We start from the raw sequence: 15,263 nt of genomic DNA, 5'->3' as shown, positions 1-15,263 counted from the left end.
TGACCACTACACTGACCTACCTAATTCCTGCACTACTCACAGCCCCCGTATATGAACAGTGTAGATCTGTTGATTTTGCTGGCCTGCATGATAATCTATCGGAGCAGCTCTCCCCAGCACCATGTACTGTTCCCGACACCCTGCCGCTCCTCAGTATCCCCTGCCAAGAGCTTCTCTGATAGCTGTCGTATGCTCTTCACCACGCCTCCCCTCCAGTGTTCTTGCCCACACATGGGCCACCAGCACCAGAGGGATCATGGGGGAAAGGCTGGACCACAGGAGTCACTGGGCGGAGGGAACACAGCACACTTGGGGGGGGGGGGGGCACAGTAATGATTTTGCGCCCCCCAAAATGTTACACCCAGGTCGAGAGTACCAGATGCCCTTCCCATGCCACTGCAATCCGGGGACAAATCCGGGGACAGGGTGTTCAATCCGGGGACTATCCCCGGAAAGCAGTAATGTCTGGTCACACTATCCTAAATAGAATGCAAAATACGTGATGCAGTTGAAGTTTAGGCAAGGTCCTGTTTGAGGTGTTGGTTTTATACACACAATTAATACCTTTATTGTAAATGAAGTACAGTTGTTCCTAGTCACCACATGTCCCGTCTATCCTGAAATATTGGTTAAGTCCATATAATTGCCCCCATAATGGGTTCAGGGATGATGAGTACTCTATAAGGTTGGTTGAACGGCCTCAAAATATTTTCCAGTGTTGGGCAACTTTCTAAACCTTACACCTGTTTGGGAAGCTATCCTTTGCCCTGTGCGTTGACTTACAAAGTGATATCTACTTTTTTTCTGAAGGTTTCCCCAGGAGCTGAGTGTTGGGAAGGTCAGCGCCGAGGTCATGTGGAACCTCTTCTCACAAGATATGAAGTACGCTATGGAAGGTAAGAGGACAGCTATGATTATGTGTTGAGTCAGGTGAGACCAGAGTCCATCTGTATGGTGGCTCAGTGCCGTTTGGACCTTCCCTACCGTGTTTCCCCAAAAGTAAAACCTACTCTGAAAATAAGACCTACCCTGATTTTCAAGGAGGGCTGCAATATAAGCCCTACCCTGAAAATAAGCCCTAGTGTGTGTTTCTGTAATCTAATCTGTAGTCAAATACCTTCGGTTTACAGTGCCACTCGGTGCTCAGCTGATCTCTTCCTCTTCCCTTTCCTGTCAGCGGGGAATCTCGTCCCCCCTCCCTCTGCAATGCTCGGATCGCTGCGGGCTATTAAAACGCAGAGGCATACTCAGCTGATCTTTTCTCCTGCTTGTCAGCGGGGGATCCCTGCCCCCCTCCCTCTGCAATGCTGGATCGCGGCGGGCTATGGAAGCACCGAGGGGTGCTCAGCTGATCTTTTCTTCTCCTGCCTGTCAGTGGGGGACCTCGGCCCCCCTCCTTCTGCAATGCTCTGATCGTGGGAGAGAGCTTCGGCGGGCTATGGATGTGCTGAGCGGCGCTGTAAGAAGGTATGTGACACAATTGAACAAAAACACACACCTATTTCATTATATGCTACTGTAATAGAAAGGATTCTTGGAGTTTACAACCACTTTTGATTCACTTCTGATTTCTGCCAGGCAGGGAGGGAGAGGGGGCAAGAAGACAGCACATTAAATGGTAAGCCCTACCCCAAAAATAAGCCCTACTGTGTTTTTGATTGCCAAAATTAAGACCCGGGCTTATTTTCGGGGAAACACGGTATATGTTCTCTAATACAACCTTACAAGATAATCCATTGCTTCCTGAAGATGTTTGGAATAGAAATACTTGGATGTTGTTTGTTTTCTACTCAAATGCCTTTTTGTTCTGCCATTTTCTCTCCACCTTGTGCCTTTCGAAATGTTACTTAGTTAATATTATATGTCTAATCTTATCGTAAACCTTAATAGATATAAACTGAAAACGAAAAGATGATGCCAAAACAACACCATTTTGTATGCCTCTCTGTCCATCTGTGCCTTCATTGTGTCTCTGGATTTGTTATTTAGTAGTAGAACTTTGGTTTCACCACCTTGTAAAACCCATAACAGCTCAAAGTGTGGATTGGCCGAAAAGAGATCCTGGAGAGGACTCTGCTCGTGGTGTTTGTTGTCTAATTTCTAAAAGTCAACCTAAAGGCCCATACACACGATCTGACTTTTTGACTACAAATATCCGACGGACCTGTTTGATCGTACAATCCGACCGTGTGTACGCTCCATCAGACAACGTTTTTGTGTTTTTCATCGCTGTGCAAACAGACTAACTTTTTAACAACAAATGTCCGATGGAGGCTAATACGATCGTGTGTGCACAAGTCCATCGGACAAAGATGCATGCTCAGAACCAATGCTAAAGATCAGACAACGATTTCAGAAGTTGCCCAAAGGGTGGCGCTAAAGAGCTGAAAAGCCACACGATTTGGTGAAAGTTGGCTGAAAAAGTCCTGCCGTCTGTATGCAGAACAAGTTCACGGCCAACGCCAATTCAGAGCAAAATCCACGGAAATGTCTGATGGAAGTCCAATCGTGTGTATGAGGCGAAAGAATAGCTTTTGTTTGTTGCCTTTTTTTTTTCTTCAAACCTCAACTTGGAACGTTTTCATGTGCAGCTACAAAGGTGAAACCCAACAGATTTTGTATTTAATAGCCAGAACCCCTGTTCAATACATTGGACCTCTTTTACCCCAGTGGCTGCTACATTTTTCAGTGAGTCCAGAAGATCTTGTGTTGACTTCAATGGCATGCAATACCGCAGATTGGTGGGGGGCGCCAGAGAACCTTGTGTACACACGAAAAGTCCCGAGGACAGCTTGGCTCACCTTGTCAAACATCTGAAAGGCTCGGTAACGGCATATTTTCGAGTCTTTGCGATCATTGCCGAACGATCGGCTCCCACGCCCCGCCACTTCAGGCCAAACGCGGTACTGCACGCCGCTTTGGCTTGAATCCTCCTCGTTTTGCGAGACAACACTCGCAAACTGAGTTAGGACTTTTAAAAATACAGTGCTCGTATTGCGAAACGCTCGTTAACCGCGTTACTCGCAATTCGAGGTTCCACTGTATGTACGTGTTCTTGCTTGAATTTCTTTTTTTTTTTAACGTTATATAAGATATAGAATGATCAATAAACCATATAATAAAAGCAAAGCATGCATCAGACTGTAGATGGTCTATTTTTCAGGCCAACTGATGAGTAAGGAACAGGGCCAGACAATCCTTGTCCTGATTTCTGGTCCTGAGGCTGATAATTTGGAGTGGATCTACTTTGCTCTTGGCTTTGTATCTCCAATGAGTGATTGGACGACCTCTGACCTGCGGCATTGCAAACACTCGCCTTCTGGCTATCTCCTGCCGAGTTCTTCTTTCCCTTCTTTATTTTATTCTTCCATCCTACATATGAGTCATCCAGGGGGTCACACGACGGGGCACCACAGTTCACGCTAATTGTCCGAGTAACGAAGGCCCATGCCGACTCCATGTAATGAGCCAATCTCTGTTCTATCAACTATGACCTGAGCTGCCATCACCTCTTTGTTACCAGTGTCAGGATGAATAAGCAGACGGCCGCCGGTTGTGAAACTTGGTCAGGTAAATAGCAGGATAATGTGTCCGCCATGCTGCTCTTTAACCATTTCAGCTCTCATACCCCTTATGAGAGCAATTTTTTTACATCTTCAAGATTGTTGGGTTTGTTTTGCAATAACTTTGTCATTACCTAGCCCAGCTCTGGTGTCCCTTTAACCCAGTATTTGCACCCAGGGGGTTGTAAAGGACTGCCCGATCATGTGACCACTGTAATTGGCTATCGTAGTGGTCACGTGATCAGGAGCCCATCCTGGCAGCTCCCAATCATTACCAGAGAACGTGGGCTGACTTTGACAGCTTGGTCAGTCACCTCATCCATCCATTTTTGCAGTGCCGATCCTGACCTCCCTGGGGCCCTAAGCAAAATGACATGTCGCTGCCGACAGTGACATGTCACATTAAAGTTGAGAAAGGGGGAGGGGGGGGGGGTTCTGCTGTCGGAAATGACATCTTGCATTAAAGTGAGAAGCGGGGGGTGCTGACGTCTTACCTCTTCTCCCATGCAGCCAGCGAGTTGAGAAGCGGGGTGAGGGGCCGAAAATGACTTCTCACCAGCCGGGGCCTCTAGTAATTTGTGGGGCCCTTCGCAGCTTTGTGGGGCCCTAAGCGGCTTGCATAGTGAGCCTATGGGGAGGATCAGCCCTGCATATGCGGCAAGTGGACATTATAGCACACCCTTTTCGCCGCTTCAGAATGTGTTACATGGACGACAATAAGTTAAGATATAAGTAATACAAAAACATTTTTTTTTTTTTATATATGAAGTCTATAGGCGAAAAATGGCTAAAAAAATGAATGTTTTTGTCCAGTGTTCAGTTAAAAAAAAAAGCAGTTTCACTGTAAATAAAAAAAGTATACATTTTCTTTCTATAATTTGTCCAATTTAAAAATCTCATAATTGTTTCAGGAACAAAGCATGGCAAAATGATTTGCAAATCAAAAACATTGTTTTATTTTGCACATGTTCTTGTTATGCAATACTAAAAAAAGTAACAAAGGAATTTTATATATAAAAAAAATTATAACACTGTAAATAAAAAGTATAATTTTTTTTTTCAATAATTTGTCCAACTTAAAAATCTCATTGTTTGGGGAACAAAGCATGTCAAGATTATTTGCCATTCAAAAACATTGTTTTTCTTTTGCACATGTTCTTGTTATGCAACACTGAAAAAAGTAACAAAGAAATTTTATATATTTTTTTTATAATAAAAAGAAAAAAGCAAAATAAAATTGGCAAATAGAAAAAAATAGCAAAGGGGAGGAAGGAATTAATTGGGGCTGAATTAACTAGGGATTCAATAGGAATACTTTTTTTTTTTTTTTCCTTGAAAGTTTTACTGAACTAATTTCATATACAAATTAAATGTCAAACGTCTGATCTACATGCAGTGTGAATTGAATATAGCCACTACAGTGAAACAATACATTGTTATGTTGTATTTACTCTATGACATTGGTGCAGCATTAGATTTGAAGCTGCATCCACTTAGGTGAGTATAGGTTTTTTTTTTTTTTTTTTGCTTTTTTTCCCTTTTTGGTAAACACATATTTTTCTTGTAGCAACCACTCTGCTATCATCACCATTATTCCATATGCTGTACACATGAGTTATGTTATATTGGGACTTTGTATATAGCACTGGAGAGACGTGCACATCTTAAAGCGGAAGTAAACCCCTCCATAAAACACATGCCGAAAATTTAACACTACCATTGGTTGTGCTCTCAAACAAACTGTCAATCCATCCAATGGCTGGTGTCTAAACTGATCACATGTGCAGCATCATGGCAGTTGTGGATTAAACAGAGGCAAAGATGGCGGCTTCCTTGGCTGAAAATGATAGGGGGGGTTTACTTACAATTTAAAGCGGAGGTTCACACAAAAAGTGAACCTCCGCTTTTTGGATCCCTCCCTCCCTCCGGTGACACATTGGCACCTTTCAGGGGGGAGGGGGGGTGCAGATACCTGTCTGAGACAGGTATTTGCATCACTTCCGGGTCTGATCCCCGTGGGGAATCCAGCCTGTGACGTCACTCCCCCCGCTGTCTTCTGGGAAACACTGTTCCCAGGAGAGAGCGGGGACCAGTGATGGCGCGCCGCGATCCCCCATTTTTTAACCACTTGTCAATCGGAGGACGTCATATGACGTCCTCGAATTTGAGCGGTGATATCTGAATGATGGGTGCAGCTACAGGCATCATTCAGATATCACCGTCTTCAGCCGCCGATTCTGTGCACCAGAAGAACGATCAAAGCGGCGGTCCCACCCCTTGATCGTTCTTGTAGGCAGCGGGAGGGGACGTCCCCCCTCTCGCCGCCATCCGGTGCTTCTCCGGGGCTCTCCCGTGCCATCGGGGGCCCGGAGAGCGAATTGGTCGGCGCTGGCTGGGAAGCATAGAGATAACTGGTGACCAGATGGTCACCAGTCATCTCTATGACCGTCGCAGGCCCGGGCGCGACGTTATGACATCACGCCCGGTACCCGGAAGTAAACAAAGCCGCAATCGCGGCTGTCGGCATGTGATCGGTGATTTTTTTTTTTTCACCGATTTCATGCTTGTAAGCCTGGAGGAGAGATGTGGGGTCTTATTGACCCCGCATCTCTCCATAAAGAGGACCTGTCACAGTGATTCCTATTACAAGGGATGTTTACATTCCTTGTAATAGGAATAAAAGTGATAAAAAAAAAATGTTAAAAAAAGTGTAAAAATAAAAAAAATTAAGTAAAATAAAAACATTTTTTTTTTCAAAACGCCCCTGTCCCCGTTATCTCGTGCGCAGAAGCGAACACGCATGCAAGTCCCGCCCACGTATGTAAACGCTGTTCAAACCCCACATGTGAGGTAGCGTGTGCAACAATTCTAGCACTAGACCTCCTCTGTAACTCGAAAATAGTAACCTGTAAAAAATGTTAAAGCGTCTCCTATGGAGATTTTTAAGTACCAAAGTTTTGCGCCATTCCATGAGTGTGCACAATTTTAAAGCGTGACATGTTAGGTATCTATTTACTCGGTGTAACATCCTCTTTCACATTATACAAAAAAATTGGGCTAACTTTACTGTTTGGTTATTTTTTAATTCACGAAACCGTTTTTTTTTTTTTTTCAAAAAAAGACATTTGAAAAATTATTGCACAAATACCATGCGAGTAAAAAAGTTGCAATGACCGCCATTTTGCTTAAAAAAAATATAATGTTTGGGGGTTCTAGGTAATTTTATAGCAAAAAAATTGTGATTTTTACATGAAGGAGAGAAGTGCCAAAATAGGTCCGGTAGACAAGTGGTTAAAAGTCAGCAGCTGACGTATTTGTAGCTGCTGATTTTTAAAAAAAAAATCGGCGGAACCTTCGCTTTAATAAACCAGCCAACTTTATTTAAAAAGCAGATAAAAAATGCAAGGGGTATAAAAACCTAAAAAAAATGTTTTTTTTACATACAAGATACTATAGTCTGTTGACCAATATATTGTCATGCCATAGGACCTCGTTTTTCCATGAATAACTCTATTAGGTATAGAAGTATCAGTCTGACATACATTATATGTTCTCTTTTTAGGACAGGAGTTTTACAACAGGATTTGTGGCATTGAATTGTGAAAACATATGTCCTACACTTTAGATCAGAAGACGGGACTTGTATATTTTGGTTTTGTAATGTTCGTAAGTTTATGGCCATGTATTTAGGTTATATTTCTATTCTTCTAGTAGTAACAATAGGTCCATTAGTTATACACAACTGAAGGGTTAAAATAATGATCACTTAGCTACCGTGTTTCCCCGGAAATAAGACCTAGCGTTATTTTCCAGGAAGGCTGCAATATAAGCCCTACCCCGAAAATAAGCCCTAGTTTAAAATGCTTGTAAAACCCTATAATCCACTCTATTACAGTAGTATAATAATGTACAATGTGTGTGTTTCTGTAATATAATTGTGGGAAAGAGAGCTCCGGTGGCTCACAGAAGCGCAGAGCGGCGCTATAACGAAGGTATTTGGCACAATTATATTACAGAAACACACACATTGTACATTATATAATAATACTGTAATAGAGTGGATTATAGGATTTTACAAGCATTTTATCTCAGTTCACACTGGGGATTCCTGGCAGGGAGGGAGGGAGGGGGAGAGGAGACATCACATTACATGGTAAGACCTACCCTGAAAATAAGCCCTACTGTGTCTTTTGTTGCCAAAATTAATATAAGACCCAGGCTTATTTTCGGGGGGAAACGCGGTACCTGAGTGGGGAGGGTCTGGAAGCTGACTTTGTTTTCAAAATGTGTCAACAGGCACAAGACTTGAGTTATGGATCAAAAGACAATAGATTATGTCTTAGGACATACGAATGACAATATAGTGGTCAACTAACTATTTTTTTTATAGTATTCTGTATACATAAGCTGTTTTTAGAGTTGTATACCCTCTGCGTTTCTAACTACTGTAAAATAAGGTTGGCAATTTTACTGATGTATGTTTGCTTTGCTATATACAAAGTCCTGATATAATATTACTCTTGTCCTTGCTGACCTGTTGGCCATGTCCCATAGAGGATGATGTCAGAGGGTGGACAGATGTCTCACGGTCTGTCATTTTCAGCATCTCAAGTAACCATGTACAACCAATATAACCATTATAGATGTTGGAGATGTTTTGGCCGTTGTCCTTCATCCATCATTGTGTTTGTGATTTCCAGTCATCTTTCTAAACAACGTATGAAAGAGCCGTCAATGTGTCTGGTCCACCTACCTTCCCATACCGAGTCCATCACCTTCTAGATGGAGGCATAATGATAATAGTTTGGGTCAGCTGCCGTTCCTGGATCTCTGCTGACATTCTTTAGACACTGATTAATGGTATATTAAATGGGGGCTTGTAACTTTCTTGTCTCTCCTTTCTCACCTGTGATATCCAAGTCCTGGATAAGATAAGTACACTACATTGGCTAAGTGGTAAGTATCTCTATAGTTCTGCCCTCAGGGCTGCTTGTAGTCTTCCTTCTGCTTTTAGAAAACATATGTTCCTCTCGATCTATAAGACTAGCTGAACTTCTTAAAGGAGAACTCCATCCAAAGTTGTTGTATCCTTTGGGTTGGAACATGGCCGATCCTAGGGTCACAGACGCCTGGGTGCAGAAATATTACTGGCGCCCCCACATGGGCGTGGTCATCTTACCAACTCTTCCCCTTTACACATGTTTCTGGCAATGACTCAAACACAGAGATGCTCCCCTAACATGAACAAGGAGAACACGTCAGGCACGGACCGCCCCCCAGCGATGTCACTGCACGGCTGGTCTCTCTCCACACAGAGACAGCCGCTGCTTCGCTCTGCTCCTCTGACAGGAGGGGGGACGGGCTTGGCCAGGAAAGTGCCCCCACCTCTGTGGCGCCTGGGTGCACTGCACCCCACGCACCTGCCTAGGATCAGCCCTGGGTTGGAAGGTTGACTGGTACTGTTATGCCGCGTATACAGGGTCGGAATTTCCGACAGAAAAAGTCAGATGGTAGCTTTTCGTTAGATATTCCGACCATGTGTATGCCCCATCTGACTTTTTCTGTAGGAATTTCCAATGGACTTAGAGCGTAGGTTCTCCATTTTTCCGTCGGAATTTCCCGAAGGAGGTTTGCCCGTTGGAAAGTCTGACCGTGTGTACGTGGCATAAAACAGCCCTCTCTCTGCTCCCATTGCTAGCTTGAGTGTTGGCGATTCCCTCACAATTCTGAGGGATCGGAGGAGCAGAGGGAGTGCTCACAGTAGTCTGCTGCTATTGACTAAATCAATCATTTTGGGCACAAGCTGTCCATATCCAGCCAAACCAAAGTGAATAAATCAGGGTGGAGATCTACTTTAATATCAATCCTGAGAAACATTTTTGGTCATTTTATATACTAAGCTTTTTATACCTCCTCTATCAGCTTTTACAAGTGGATATATATTGCTCTCATATAAGACTGGAGCATTTTTGAATATCCATTCTAACCAACAGCAGCCAATTGGATTTAAACTGACCTATATAGCGCTGTTCGAAAGCCACCCTCCTGTTACTATAGATTGCAATGTATAACTGTCTGTCTGAAACCATCTTGGCAACTGCTGTAGGGTGTAAAAACAACATGACCAACATGGAAAACAGAAGCTGTACAAGATGAATGCTCCAAGAAAAATGGTTGATTATTTCCTGCAGTAGCCATGTTTTTAGGTCTCTTATTACGGTTCTGTTTTTGGGGCTCCAACCTGGTCATAGCCAAATTGTTGTTGAAAAAAATCCAATGGTGAGCCAGTAAAAATCTGCAAAATCTGTCCACATTTTCCATGTTGAAATATATATAATAAAATAGTTAATGGGGCAAATCAGGGCTGGATTACTCACTAAGCAAAATAGGTACGTGCCTAGGGCCCTAACGGAACAGGGCACATAGAGCTTTTTTTCAATCTTTCCCACGCGCCTAAAGCAGGGGTGACCTCAAGCATGTTTAAACACGAGTCAGAAACTCACCTAAACCCCAGCTATCTCGCCAGGAAGCTGCCACTATGGACAGCCAATCATACGCGGGTGCCTTTTATGTCCTGTAACTCCACATAAACACGCCCCTTGTATACACGTGATAGTGGGGAATCCCTCCAATGCTTATGATTGTTTTTAATGGCAGCTTTATGGAAGGATAGCTAAGGTGGGTTCAGACTTGTGTCCAAACACACGCTTGAGCTGGTCCCTACCCTAAAGGATAAGTTCACTTTAAAACTGCACTTATCTTTTTACCTTTTTGCCCTGACTGATCCCACCCACCCCCTTCACAGATGTATACATATGTCACAGCCTCTATTTACATCCCACTCCACAAGTCCTTTCTCTCCTGGCCACATAAGCCTGCATTGTAGCTCTATAGACTTCTATGGGCTTGTCTATCTTCGTATTCTGGCCAGTAGATGAAGGTAGGTTGAGCCTGATAGGCTTTCATAGGCTTAAACTTCTCCAGCCTCATAGACCTCTATAGGCTTGTCTATCTTTGTCTTCTGGCCAGTAGATGAAGGTAGATTGAGCCCCATAGGCTTAAACTTCTCCAGCCTCATGGACCTCTATGGGCTTGTCTATCTTCGTATTCTGGCCAGTAGATGAAGGTAGGTTGAGCCTGATAGGCTTTCATAGGCTTAAACTTCTCCAGCCTCATAGACCTCTATAGGCTTGTCTATCTTCGTCTTCTGGCCAGTAGATGAAGGTAGGTTGAGCCTGATAGGCTTTCATAGGCTTAAACTTCTCCAGCCTCATGGACCTCTATGGGCTTGTCTATCTTCGTCTTCTGGCCAGTAGATGAAGGTAGGTTGAGCCTCATAGGCTTTCATAGGCTTAAACTTCTCCAGCCTCATAGACTTCTATGGGCTTATTTACTTAAATCTTCTGGCCAGGCGATCAAGTTAGACGAGCCCCATAGGTTTGAACTTCTCCAGCCCTATAGACTTTTATGGGCTTGTCTACCTTCATCTTCCGTCCAGGAGATGAAGGTAGACAAGCCCCTTAGGCTTAAGCTTCTACAGACTGAGAGAGAGAGGACTTGTGGCGTAGGATGTAAATAAACAATGGAGGACACCAGTTGACCTTAAATCCGGTCCTGGTGCAAATATAACTACTTTATAGGTAAGCATGCACATTTTATAAAATTATGTGTCAGAACAGGGCCACTTGTTGCCAAAACTATACCTGCTAAAATATAGAGTGATTTATACTTTGGCTGCTGCTCACTGGCTTCTGCAAGTATTCAACTGGGGCTGATGGAATACATGCTCCCCATACCGATTTCTGGCGTCTGCTCATTTGTCACTACAGGAAGTAGGAGTCATTGGGAGGAGCCACTGCATGCTGGGGGGGCGGGGACAGGTATTCTATCCACATGACTGGTCGAACACTGGCATCGGCAAAGCAGCACATTTCAAGACATGGTCCACCAGAAAGGTAAGTATATTCTCTCTTCTTTTAGCAGGTATAGTATTGAATACAAGTGACCCTGTGCCGATAAGATCTCTCGGATTTTTGCTTAAGCCCGGAACTGGTTTGGGTGCTCAGTCAACATCTCCCATGGCATTCACTCTTTATATTGCAAACATACAGAGGTTCTTTGAACATTTGCTTTTCCAGTAATGAATGAAGCAGAAATATGAAATATCGCTCCTGAAAATCCCTCCGTTTCCCAGAAAAATCACGTAACCTACTTCAAGTCAAGATAGATAATTAATAGTTGATCATTCCCATTATGTGATTTAATGGTCCCATTGTACTGTCAGTCACGGGCTATTCAGACGTCATTATTCCCTATTTATACAGTGGTAGTAATTTACATGATTATGCTCAGATTAAGTAATTTACAGATATTACAATGACAGGCAGAAGAGCGAACGCCGGCCCAGCCCGGCTCAGTATTGTATTATAGTCAGTTTTAAAAGGCTTGCTTTGAGATCAATTGAAGGGTCCTCTTGTTGGTTTTACAATTAAGCTCTGCACATTTCAAGGACTTTAGCAGAAAGTTTAGAGCTTAAGCGATACACTTTATTGGTTAACTTAAGTTATTCGAGATGCAAGCTGTAGAGAGGCTGTATGTCCCTTCTTCAGGTTTTTAAGGTTTGTATGAAGCTGAAGAAGGGATCTAAAGCATCCCAATGTGACCTGTTATGTTGCTTTTGGTGACACTCAAAGTAGAGGTGAAAGCATATCCTTGTACCAATCCAGAGGACTAGTACATATAAAGAGGAACGGATCGCCGCTATTCCCGACCAGCCTAGGTGATTAAACAATAAGGAGCGGCCTCAGCCTACCTGTCTCCATTAAACCACACACCCTAATGCAGTGATGGCGAACATTGGCACCCCAGATGTTTTGGAACTACATTTCCCATGATGCTCATACACTCTGTAGTGCAGTTGGGCATCATGGGAAATGTAGTTCCAAAACATTTGGGGTGCCAAGGTTCGCCATCACTGCCCTAATGCATTTTGCCCATCGTTGACTTGGTCATAGGGTCTGGCATCCTTTGAAGTCACCCAATAAAGGGTATCGCTTAAACTCCAAACCTTCTGTTTTAAACGATCGCTAATATGATACAATACTCTACTACTGCCATGAAGGATTGGTTGAAGCATGCTTATCTGCTCCTGTTTTGAAGACATTGAGAAAAGCCTTTCCAGAAAATTGTCTGAAGTCTTCCAAACTGTGCATGCAGTATTATCGCCTTAGTGCAGATTTAACTGTGCCGGGGGCATGGTTCCAGCCCCTTGGTTCAGTTCATTTGTGTAGTGTGAAGCGTTCCCGGGAGCAGTTAATTGTAATGTGCTCAGGACCACTTGGAAGAGGTGGTCCCAGTCATGGTTCTGGTCTGGAACAGTTTGTTTCTGTGTGAGCAAAAACCGTGCCTGAGGACAGAACTCTCCATAGGTCACTAAACACAGAAACAGGGGGTCATCATGGTCTGGTTGGCAGAGGTGATAATATAATTGTGCCCAGGGACGCTTGCTTCTAGCCCAGTTGGAGTGCAGACCACATGGCCACGTCGGTAGTTTTTTATTCACACTGGGGTAGATTCAGGTACTGCTGCGCACTTCTTCTGGAGGCGCAGCGTTACGTTTTTACGTTCCGCCTCCTTAAATTACTTGCGCTACGCTTGATTCAGGAAGCAGTAGCTCCGTAATTTGCGGAGGCGCTCCGTAAAAATGGCTGGCGTAAGCGCACGTAATTTAAATGATCCCGTAGGGGGTGTGGATCATTTAAATTAGGCGCGTTCCCGCGCTGAACGTAGTGCGCATGCTCCGTTGGGAAACTTTCCCAACGTGCATTGCGGCAAATGACGTCGCAAGGACGTCATTTGCTTTAACGTGAACGTAAATGGCGTCCAGCGCCATTCACGATTCACTAACGCAAACAACGTAATTTTCAAACATCGCGACGCGGGAACGACGGGTATACTTAGCATTGGCTGCCCCTGCTAATAGCAGGAGCAGCCTTAGGCGGAACCCGACGAACGCAAACGACGTAAAATGCGTACGCAGGGCGCGCGTAGGGTTGTGAATCGGCGTGAGTATGCAATTTGCATACTCTACGCTGACCACTACGGGAACGCCCCCTAGCGGCCATCGTAAGAATGCAGTCTACTATACGACGGCATAAGAGCCTTATGCCAGTCATATCTTAGGCTGCAGTCGGCGTAACGAGCTTTCTGAATACAGAAAAGTCATTACGCCGGCGCAACTAAGCAATTGCGCTGCGTAACTATGGATACGCAGACGCAATTGCTTGCTGAATCCACCCCAGTACCTCTATGGACAAGGCCGGGGCAATTTTTGCTACCATTCTTCAAGGCCTAGCGACCGGCACCATTTATTTTATTTATTTTTAACCACTGTTTTGTCACTTTGCACTTTTGTCTTCTCATGGATGGAGGGTGTGTGTCCTCAGACCTACCCCTGAAGTCTAGGGGGAGGATGTGTTGCCATTAGGTTCCTTCCTCCATTCATTCATCAAGAGAGCCCCTCACCTACAGTAGTATTCGGTGGTCAGCATTGGTTGATCATGAGGAAAGGGGGTCCGCCCATGCCTTTTGGCTAGGTGGACCATGTCGAGCCTTGCCCCTGTCAGGAGCCTTGCATTCTGTAAGGTCAGAGAAGAGTTCTACTTGTTCGGAAGGTGGACTGGAGGCACACCCTTAAATACAGTTTTTTTGTGTGTTTCACATTTTCTTTTTGTACATTTAGGTATTTTCGTTTTTCGCACCACCGCAGACTAACCAGTTGCCGACCGCGCTATAGCCGATTGACGGCTACAGCACGGTCATGCAGTTCTGGGAGGCCGTCATATGACGGCTGTCAAATAAAACCAAAGAACTTCCAACTTACCAACCAGCCTGCGACCAACCGAATTGACCTAACAGTATGCATTAAAAACAGGGGTTTAGTTGCACACATGGGCTTCCTGCGATCGTGCTGGGCGCAGGCGATGCGGACACTCTGAAGACAGATTGTGGTAAAGAGCCAATGAGCGTCTCTTTACCACATGATCAGCTGTATCCAATCACAGCTGATCCTGATGTTAACAGAAGCCGGTTACCGGCTCTCTTCACTGCTCCTTCTCACGCTGTCAGCGTGTGGAGGAGAAGAGAAAAGAGCTGATCGACTCCTGCAAAAGTGTGGTCACTGCTGCCAATTAGTGCCCTCCACTGCTGCCAATCAGTTCCCACCAGTGTCTCCTCGTCGATGTCACCTATCGCTGCTACCTACCAGCACCCATCAATGCCACGTACAGTATTAGTGTCCATCCGTACTGCCTATCGGTGCCCATCAGTGAAGCTCATCAGTGCCCATCAATGTCAGCTCATCAGTGCCCATCAGTGAAGGAGAAAAATTACCTGTTTTCAAAATTATATAAACAAACCATGATAAAGTTTTTTGTTTTTGGAAGTTTTCGGCATTCGTTTATTTCACAAAAAATTACCAAACTCTGTGGTGATTAAATACCACCAAAAAAAAAAATCTCTATTTGGGTGAACAACATTATAATTTCATTTGGGTACAGCGTTGTATGACCGTGCAATTCTCATTCAAAGGCTGACAGCCCTCAGAGCTGAAAATTGGCCTCGGCAGGAAGGAGGTAAAAGTGCCCAGTGGGCAAGTGGTTAAAAAAAAATTGGTGCAGACCAGTGGACGAGATCTGAACC

At 44.2% G+C, this 15,263-nt stretch overlaps 1 protein-coding gene across 4 annotated transcripts in view; it reads left to right on the top strand.

Annotated features, from left to right (window-relative positions):
* The window catches only part of UNC13B (unc-13 homolog B), a 580,491-nt gene that overhangs the window by 499,487 nt on the left and 65,741 nt on the right, over positions 1 to 15,263 (top strand). For all 4 annotated transcript variants that reach the window (XM_040336017.1, XM_040336018.1, XM_040336016.1 and 1 more), the window contains one exon: positions 811 to 896. In XM_040336017.1, the coding sequence (XP_040191951.1) occupies positions 811 to 896 (86 nt within the window). The remainder of the gene's footprint in view (positions 1 to 810; positions 897 to 15,263) is intronic.

Source organism: Rana temporaria, chromosome 1, assembly GCF_905171775.1.
Source record: "Rana temporaria chromosome 1, aRanTem1.1, whole genome shotgun sequence".
Lineage (NCBI taxonomy): Eukaryota > Metazoa > Chordata > Amphibia > Anura > Ranidae > Rana > Rana temporaria.
The sequence above is the reverse complement of the archived record's forward strand: the minus strand, read 5'-3'. Positions and strand labels throughout refer to the sequence as shown.